Here is a 10957-nt window from a genome sequence, read left to right as displayed (position 1 = left end):
GTAATTTACAACAGCTTCGAACGCGGCTCAACCAATCAGAATCAAGGACCGGAACTATCCGTTTTATAATATGTATTAGGGATGCACTGATAACACTTTTTCCATAACAAGTACGATACTAATACTTTCATTTTTGGTACTTGCCGATACCAATTACAGATACCTGTTTATTTATTGCATTTTTAAATTTGTTTTTTAAATATTGGGTAGAGAAACCAAAAGATATGAATCATATTAGTTGGCTTATATTGTTATATTGTTTAATAAATAGATGTTCCTTTACTCATTTTCACACTTAATTATGTGTGGGATGAATGTGGGAATATAAAAAAAATATTATTTACAAGAATATATATATATATATAATTAACAGTATGAATATTATATTTATAAATTAGAAATAGAATTGACATTTTATAACAAATTTGTTTATAAACATTTATAATGATTTCATATATAATTTTATAATAACGTTTTCATATAATTTTATATATATATAATTTAATATTATATGTATATACATATACACAATTTAACACTATAAATATTATATTTATGAATTATAAATATAATTTAAATTTTTATTATACATTTATATATAAACATTTATATTAATTTCATATAAAATTTTATAACAAATTCATATAATAAAATTCATTTATTTTATTACATTTTTAGATTACTATTATTATTACCATACCATTATTTTTAGTTTTTGCTTATTTATATATAATTCATACTATAAATATTAATGTATTTTATATGTATTTTATAGAGAGATATAGATACATAATCTTTCATTTACATTATATTTGCAGTATATAAATGACAAATATATTATACATATTTACAATAAATTTGTAATAAATGTATATAATATAATCTGATATATAATAAATGATTATGATTTATTATGAATATAATCAATGATTTTTATTATATGAATTTGTTTTATTCCATTATTATATTGTTTTCGCTCATTTATTCAAACTGCTTTTTATTAACTCTACTGTAGGAAATTATATGAATGTACATTAGATATGTTTTTATCCGAGAAGGCCGGTGTCGTTCAGCGTGTATTTGGCTTTCTTGACCTGTGCGTCCACCGGCCCCTTTTCAATCTGGTGCTTTAGGGCCCTGAAGAGTTTGTAGAGCGGCTCTCCGGCGCTGTCCTGAACAAACAGCAGCACTTTAACACAAGCCTGTTGCTGCTTTCATTCCTTACCCACAGACACACACAAGCATTCCTCCTCACTCCACCTGAGGCGTTGAAGAATTCACAGTTCAAGTGTGTCAGCGACTCAAGTGCTGATTCATGCAGATGAAGAACAGACACTACTTCATTAAGCACTATTATCATCATCATCATCATCATCGGTCACACACATGAATATCAAAGCTTCACTGAAACACGCCGTGGACAGAACTAAACCAAACCCTACAGGACCTTAAAATACTAATAAACCCATCTAATGTAATATGAAACTTAAGGTGAAGTGTGTAATACTTCCTGAAAGATGAAGCTTCCAGATCAAGATTTGACTTGATCATTAAATCCCGATGTATGGTTAAATGAAATATGAGTGAATATTTATTAATGTGTGTCATGTTTGATATTTTACCTTCAGGTATTGATAGAGACAGATGGACATCCAGTTACTCAGCATCCTTTCCACCACCGTTTCAGACCTGCAAACACACACACACACACACACTTACTAACTAATATTCAGTAAAATTAACAATTAAATTGAAAAAAATAATAAATAATTTTATATAAAAACAATTTAAATAATATATAATTTTACATAAAATTATAATTAAAAACAATTAATAAATAAAAAACAATTAATAAATAAAAATTGATAATTTTATAATAAAACGCTTAATAACTAACATTCACTAAAATTAAACTGGAGTTTGGATAATAAATGGATTAATAAATTGGATTAATAAATTAAATCATTAAACTGTATTTTTTTTAAATTAATAATTAAGTTATAAAAATTAATACATAATTTCATATTGAAAAATTTGCTATATGTTATATGTATATTAAATTAATAAAATAATTTAACACAATTAATAAAAACAATTTTAAATATTAAAACATTAATATTCACTAAAACAGTGTTTTCCAGTTGATAAAAAAGCTAATAATTAATTACATCATAAAACTGTAAAATGATAAAAATGTTAAATTAATAATTAAATCATAAAAGTGAATAAATAATTGTATATAAAAAATTATATATATATATATTATATATAAAATAAAATAATTTAAAAAAAAAAAAAAAAAAAAAAAAAAAAAAATGAAAGAAAAATTATATTTTTTAATATTTTACTTTTATATTAAAACACTTACACACACTTACTAATTAATATTTAATAAAACAGTGTTTCCCAAACTGGAGTTCATGAGTTGATGAAAAGCTAATAATTAGTTTATATTATATTATATTATACTGGGATAACATGGACACTTTTTCCTCTGCGAACCTCTTAATATTATTTTTTATTATAAAACTGCATCTCTGAAATCACATTTGAAGCTCATATCCAATCTGATCTGTCAGTTAAACACTATATTAACACGACAAGTCGCTAAACAGCCAACAGTCGGGCTAATGAACTAGACTTCATGATGGAATAATTGTTTATGATGATTATTATTAATAATAACCACAGTTATTTATTGAACACGGATGTTGCGGTTGCTGGCTGTTAATGAAAGCAACAAGCCACTTGAGGCAGTTATCTGAAGTGGTTTCTGCTTCAACAACGGCCCTTAACTGTGTTAAGATCAGTGTAACGCACGGCCTCCAGTGGCCTACTGCTTTAATCAACACTTCCACACTCATTTCTGACAATAACAAACAACAATAAATAGCATCAGCACCCAACTATGACAATCAAAGAAGCACGTGAACATGATGCTGGAGTGTGTGGTGCGTGTGGATGGGCTTTGTTTTTTTTTTTTATGTCAAGACATGTTTTATTTGACAATTGATTAAAAAATGGCATATGAGAAAGAGTTTACTGATGTTTGTATAATCTCTCGCATAGCAAGAGTTTGGCTTTGTGGTCCATCCAAAATGAATAACCATCTATTTCACATTCATGCTTGCGGATGTTTGCTTTTCTTTAACTGCCTCAAACTAAAACTCTCAATATATTTAAATGATTCAATGCCACAAAATTCATAAACAAACTTCATATGGGAAATCTAGGGACTAGTTAGGCCTTGGGAGCCTTATAAGCGTGAATCTCATGAAAACCTGTCAAAAACATGCCCAGGTTATATTTCACCCCAAAATCAAAGCACAAGAAATAAAATATATTTTACACAAAGAAAAAAAAGAATATTGTTAGAAGCATTTCAACTAGACAGGGCGGGACTTATCTAGCAGCCCCGCCCCCTTTTTTAAAGGGGACATCGGATGCCCATTTTCCACAAGTTGCAATGATTCTCTAGGGCAGTGGTCGCCAACCCATTGATTGCGATTGACTGGTAGATCTTTATCACAGGTCAGGGATCTTGGGCCTAAAAAGGTTGGTGACCACTGCTCTAGGGTCTTCATAAAAAGTATACAACATACTTGGTTCAAATTTCTCAATGGTAGTGTAAAACAACACCCTTTTTACCCTGTCAAAAACAAGTGCTAAAATGTATTATATTTATGATAAATATTTCATATCATTATATTAATTTATTATCTATTAATATATTTTATTATATTTTTATAATACAAAAAAAATGAAAATGACAAACAAAATAAAATTACTAAAACAAACTAGGGTTAAAATGAAAACATAACACATATATAAATACGACTAGAATAACACCGTTAACTAATAAAACGAACTAATATTTAGTTTTGACTGCTTTTATTGTCCTCATTTGTAAGTCGCTTTGGATAAAAGCGTCTGCTAAATGACTAAATGTAAATGCAACTAATAAAACACATTCATCCTGGCTTCCAGAAGTTGCGTAAAACCAGCCAATCAGATTGCAGACTAGGAATTTTGAAACATTTTGCCATAGACCTTAGTTAGTCTCACCTGCGGAGCAGCAGTTTAGGGTTCTTGCTGTGAACATAATCCTCCATGAGCCCCAGCAGAAGCGTCCTCATGATGTCTGTGTAATACTCCAGTTTACCGTGAAGCGCTACGGTCAGCAGAGATGCGAAATACACTTTGGCCCTGGCGTTAAAATCCGGACGGCCCTCCAGCGTTCTGATAAACTTCACACAGAGAGATTGCGGTTTACAAACACTAATTAAACCAAATCGACTTTCCTGTATGATTAAAAGTGTGGAGCATTCCGATTTACAACTTAAACGAGCATCTTGTTATATTCTAATGATTATTATGTTGGTTCTGATGGACTTTTGTGTGGTGGTGGGAAACGATATAAACACTGGGGAGATAATTACAGGCCAGTCTTAAAACACGGACGGTGTGCTTGTTTATGTGTATACATGTGTGTCATTAGATGTAAATGTTTAATTGTGCTTGTGCCATGAATATAAAAGACTTTAATGAGAGCGCAGAAGCTGATTGAGTCCTCTGGGGCCGTTTTAGACTCATTCGGTATAATTGAGCGACTGTCTAAAGGCTTCATCGCTGATGTGTGTTGTTTCTGATGAGAAACCTTCGACAATTATCGTCAAATATTAATCTACTGACCTTTCCCGCTGTTAACTGCACAGAATGGTTTAAAATGAGTAGGTGAAGAGTGTATAAATGGATCATAATTACAGTGTGTGTGTGTGTGTGTTTCATACATTGATGAGGAAAGTTTTGCTGTTGAGCAGGTTGGAGAACTGGTTCAGCGCCTGGGTGACCGTAGCCCTGCGGGATTCTGGGATATCCAGTTTGCCGGTGATCATGACGTCGTTGGCGCCATCCTTCGAGGGCAGGAAGAAGACGCGGTCTGTGTAGGTCTTGTAGTCCAGGAACGGGATCCGGCCCTCGCTGATGTCGTTGGTGTGGTCCTCCATTTCGATCATCAGATCTGTACAGGAAATGACAGGTTCAACGTTAATGACGTGTTCAGATCCAAGTAAATTTATCCAGACAGTTCTGAGATTTAGTTTTAAAGACTAGGTTGAGAATTAAAGACCAGATTAATATCCCAGAATACGTATCATTAGTACAGATCAAAATTTCATTAGTACGTATTAAAACCACACTTCTGGGCAAAATGTGAGGCAACGCTGCAAATACCGTTGATTAATCGATAAATAAATAAATAAAAGGGTGAAAGGATAGATAAATAATAGATTAAATGAAAAATAAGATGTAATAAATACATAAATAAATATATGTGAATGGACAGATAAGCGACTGTCAATTAAAAAATATCTGGAAAGATAGGAAAACAATAGATTAATTGATAAATAAATAGGTGGATGGATGGATGGATGGATGGATGGATGAATGAATGAATGAACAAATTAATGAACAAATGTATGGACAGATAGATAACAAATGAACAAATAGATAATAAATGAAAAATAGGTGGAAAATAGGTGGAGAGATATATAAAGACATAAACAGTAGATTAATAGATAATAACTAAATAAATAAATAATAGGTAAACAATGGATTAATTAAAAATAAAAAGTAACAAATATATGAATAAATAAATGGTTATCTGTCCATTCACATTTATTTATTTATATATTTATTACTTTTATTACAACTGTCAATTAAAAAATATTTGGAAAGATAGGAAAACATTAGATTAATTGATAAATAAACAGGTGGATAAATAAATAAATGGATGGATAGATAACAAATGAACAAATAGATAATAAATGAAAAAATAGGTGGAAAATAGGTGGAAAGAGATATAAATGTAGATTGATTGATAAATAAATAAATAAAAAACAAACATATAAATAATAGGTTGCTGAATGAATGAATGAATGAATGAATGAATAAATTATAAATTAATAATAGATAAACAATGGATTATTTGAAAAATACAAAGAAATAAATACATAAATGTGAAAGCACAGATAAATGACTGATAAAACAAAAAATAAGTAGAAAGATAGATAATAGATTAATTGATAAATATGTGAATAGAGAGAAAAACAAGTGATAAATAAATACCTGCAAAGATAATTAAAGAATGGATTAATTGAAAAACAAAGAAATAAATACATAAAAGTGAATGGACAGATAAATGACTAACAAATAAACAAACAAACAAGTGGATGAACAGCTGACTTATAAACTAACAAACAAACAAATGGGTGGCAAACAATTGATAAATAACTGAATAAATAGAAGCTGATAGCATGCTTTAGTCGAAAAAACAATACAAAGAATTTACAGAAGCCATACACACTGAGACTGCCATATTCTAGTCCGATTAGTTGCCTCGTCAGTAAGCTGCCTGAACGAATAGTTCCATAGTCGTCACTTTTCCATTGTAGACACAAAGAAAAGCTTTTTCCTAGCTTAAATCATCTGTTGCCATGCTAAAAACACCCTATTGCCATGGTAACGGGATTATGTGTGCACATGTGACCTGTGAACTCTTTCTTGCAGCGGTCACGAACACTCTCCTCCAGATTCTCCAGCTGATGCTTCACTTTCTCGTACTCTCGCTCAGCCTGCTGGCTCTTCCTCCTACACACAGATGATCAGATGAATTCATTACATGAAATGTTCACTCAGACGAACAGCTCAAGGGCATGGTGGGAAGTGCAGTTCTTCTCTGTAACCTGTAGCAGACGACGGAGATGGCGATAATCAGCAGCATGGGAACAAGCACCGCCGGGATGATGATGGGCAGCGGGAGATTGTACTTCCTCTCGTACCGAACTGAGCCGACCAACCACTCGCCATTGCCAAACTTAATCTGAGTGAAGGAGAAACAGACTGTGTTAGGTGTGGACGGATGGATGAAAAAAAATGGATGGATAAACCGATGGGTAGATGGAGAGATGAATATATGAAAATGTGGATGATGGAAACAAACTAATAAAAAGGTGGAAAGATGATTAGATAGATAGATAGATAGATAGATAGATAGATAGATAGACAGATCAAACAAATAAATAAATAAGTGAATGAATGAATAGATAAACAGGTAGATGCATAGATAAAAGGACAGATGGTTATATGATTATATAAATAAACAAATATAAATATGTGGATGAATGATGGATGGATGGATGGATGGATGGAGGGATAAGTAAATGAATAAATGGATAGACATGTGATGGACTGGTGAATATATAAATAAATAAAACAAAATCATATTTTTTTATGAAATATAAAAATTTATATTTAAAAAAATTAATAAGTGGATGGACAGATAAATGTATTAATGGATACATAAACAAAACACAAATTTAAAGAATAACATATAAAATAATATATATTTTTTATTGTTTTACTTTAATATTTTTACTATATGCATATTTATTTTTAATTTTATTTTAGTTTAAAAATTACAATTTAGAAAAAATAAACAACAAAGAAACAAATAAATGGGTGGATAGATGCATAGATAAATGGGTGCAAATAAAGGTTTTTGTCAAAAATGGTTAAATATAAATACACTGATAGATGGATGAATGGATAAATAATTATATAAATAAACAAATATGAATAAATGATGGATGGATAAATAGATGAATAAGTGGACAGACAGATTAGTGATAGATGGACTGATGGACATAAATAATACATACATATATATACACACAAACACACATTTATTTTTTCTGAAATAAAATATAAAAAAGGTATGTTCAATAACTATTTGTAAGAAATAAATAGAAACAAATAAATATGTGAATGAATGAATAAATAGGTGGCTTGAAGGATGGCAGAATGAATGGATGGATGTTGTTGTCTCACCACCAGGTCCAGCGGGTTGGAGCCGGTGTCTCTCCTCTGTCTCTTGGATCGAGCACTGGGTACGGTCGACGGCGGGTCCAGGAATAATTTATCATCCTGTAACGTGTTTACGTTACACTGGGCGTCTCCCACAAACGCCTGCGCTTCTTTCGCCGTCATCGCTTTAGAAAAACCACGACCCTGAGACACAACAAAAACATGTTTACGAGCGTGAAAAACCCCTGTCTGAATGACATTTCGAGCAGATACTCACAGTCACGATGATCATGCTGTTTTCAGTGATAACGGTCTTGCTGAGGCTATCGAACGTGGGGTCAGGGTGATACTCAAACGGTGTCAGCTCGGTCTGGAGGTTATCGAGCTGCACGTACGTCCTGAAGAACTGAGACTCGTTGACCGCAGGTGACACAAACTTGATCAAGGTGTCGTTTTTGAATGTGGACTGCTCTACAAACTGAGAAAATGAGAGACTGTGTTAACATCACTTCTCTAAATTGAGACAGCACGTCATATTCTGCCTACACAGACAAACACGTCCACGGTCCATGATGCTAGTCTAGTTCTAGTCTAGTGCAAGTGTAAGTCTTGTTATAATCACTGAAACTGCTAAATGAATCTCTATACATCATATCTACACTTTATTGTTTATGATGTAGTCTCATGTCCATTTTTGCACAATTTCGTCATATTCGTTAACGTGCTTTATGAAAGTAACTTTTAGATAACTTTTTGCCAGAATGCTCTAAAGACGAACTGAGCCAATTTTGTTGAAAATTGGACAAATCCTCTAGGAATTTTGCTTTTAGACCTTTCTAGTTCCAAAAGTTATTAGCAGAAACACGAGTGCAAATTTGGCCTGTTGGTGGCGCTAGAGACTCCAAATTTGTTGTGGTTAATGATGAGACTGTTCTCTATCTGTGTACCAAATTACATAACTTTCCCACAAGCGGTTCTATAAGATTCATAACAATACGCTAAAGCATTCGTAAAATACAGCATTTTACTACAAAATTCTAAATTGTCCACACTCAAATTGACTTGACATGGAAAAAAAGGGTATCGGTTGATTTGTTATACCGCCCTGAATCTAACAAGAACAATCTTATTATTTTTGGTCAAACTTTTCAGAAATTATAAACAAAAATTTCCATTTTTATATCTTTTGACCAGTAGGTGGCACTGTGCCAAAACGATTTTATATTTATATTTTAATAATATATATTTTATATATTATTAAATCTTTTTGCCAGCACTGTCTGTAGATGATCTGAGCCAATTTTGGTGAAAATCTCACAAACCGTCTAGGATGAGTTCGAAAAAGTAGATTTTTTGCAATATTCAAAATGACAAAAAATCTTAATCTTAGTATGTATTCGTCTTCAACAGGAAATCAGAGGAAAAAGGAATTTTGCTTCTAGACCTTATGTTTCAAAAGTTATTAGCAGAAATATGAGTGCAAATTTGGCCTATTGGTGGTGCTAGAGAGTTTGAGTTAGAGACTCCAAACTTGCTATGGTTAATGTTGAGACTGTCCTCTACGTGTGTGGAAAATTTCTCGCAAGCAGTTCTATGGGCTGCCAAAGACTTCCAGAGCAGAAGAAGAAGAAGATACCGATATAACGAAGACATAACAGACAGATCCCTCGGTGCTTGGCCCCTGATTACGCGAATTGACACTTTTCATACATTTTTCACATTCCATTTTAATCGCATGAGCAGTAATATATTTAGTTCAATTGTGCAGGGGCAATTTTTGCCCCTTTATCTCGAATTTGTGGGGCATTTTTGTTCATTTTGGTGGCATTTTTTTCCAGAAGCCCTCGTTAATGTCCAACCATGACATGGACTGAAAGTCCTCAGACAGCAAAACAGAGGAACAGATTTCACTGCAGCTGGGAAATCTATTGATATTCTGAGAGGGAGCAGCAAAATTCCCTAAAAGTGGGGGCAGAAAATCTGATAGATAGACAGATGGAGCAAGAGCGATGGAAGCAGTGAGACCGCTTGAGAAAGGGCTGGAGTACAAAAGCTTCTCCTCAGATAAGGGAGATGAAATGAAGCGTTCATCAAGTTTTTCGTTAGATAAATGCTTGTTTAATCTCCGTCTCGTTGAGCGCTTCGTATCGGAGCAGCTCTCATCATTTCAATTAGAAGCTGAGCGATTCATGCAAGACGGAAACCCAACAGCGAGAGGAACAGATGAAACGAAAAACAAACAGCAAGTGATGTTTCCCTCGAGAGCCGCTGGAGATCAGGGTTGGTGTTTCTCGCTCTCACCTCTTCTGGGACGGTCTGTCTGGACCATTCTCCAGCCGACGCCACCACTCTGATAGAAGCCTTCTGGACCAGGTCAAATCCAGAACCCACCACCATGATTGTTCTGCCACCACTGAAATACACACAATAATTATTTTTTTTATTTTGTTTGATGTTACACTGCTGAAGGGCAGAGTATAGTCAAATCTTGTTATAAAATAAAACGATTATACTATAAAATAAAGCAATAAGCCCCAAGAAGCCGTGGTTTACAGTGAATTTATAACAGCTAAGGGGCGTTGTCCTTAGCTGTTATAAATTCACTGTAAACCACGGTTTCACGGGGCTTATTGCTTTTATAAAACGGTTATTCCATATTTGTAGTAAGGTTTCACAAAATAAAACAGAGCAAATAAAGTGAAATGATAATAATAAAAACATTATTCTTCCACCAATCAATGTAGTTCCTCAGAATCAGTTGTGGTTGCAACAAAGTGGTTGCCGAGCAACACACAGAAGTAAACAAAGGTGTGTTTGTAGAGTAATTTACAACAGCATAGAACGTGGCTCAACCAATCAGAATAAAGGACCGGAACTATCCGTTTTATAATAATATTGTTTACATAATGTTGAGGTGTGTATCTATCTCTCTCTATATATTATACTACAATCTAAATTTAATATTTAAAAAAAATTATCAAATGAAATCTACAAAACTATTTGAACTATACTATATATATGAACAATATAAGTGTTATACAAGTTAATAATTATATATATATATATATATATATATATATATATGTAGTCAACA

At 32.6% G+C, this 10957-nt stretch overlaps 1 protein-coding gene across 1 annotated transcript in view; it reads right to left on the bottom strand.

Annotated features, from left to right (window-relative positions):
• The window catches only part of plxnb2b (plexin b2b), a 43348-nt gene that overhangs the window by 7795 nt on the left and 24596 nt on the right, over positions 1-10957 (bottom strand). Inside the window, 9 exon segments of the mRNA XM_016466822.1 lie at positions 1034-1172; positions 1623-1689; positions 4066-4247; positions 4791-5020; positions 6548-6648; positions 6744-6880; positions 7888-8067; positions 8141-8341; positions 10165-10276. Coding sequence (XP_016322308.1) covers positions 1034-1172; positions 1623-1689; positions 4066-4247; positions 4791-5020; positions 6548-6648; positions 6744-6880; positions 7888-8067; positions 8141-8341; positions 10165-10276 — 1349 coding nt within the window.

Source organism: Sinocyclocheilus anshuiensis, unplaced genomic scaffold (genome assembly GCF_001515605.1).
Source record: "Sinocyclocheilus anshuiensis isolate Anshui unplaced genomic scaffold, SAMN03320099.WGS_v1.1 scaffold68, whole genome shotgun sequence".
In the NCBI taxonomy this organism is placed as follows: domain Eukaryota; kingdom Metazoa; phylum Chordata; class Actinopteri; order Cypriniformes; family Cyprinidae; genus Sinocyclocheilus; species Sinocyclocheilus anshuiensis.
The sequence above is the reverse complement of the archived record's forward strand: the minus strand, read 5'-3'. Positions and strand labels throughout refer to the sequence as shown.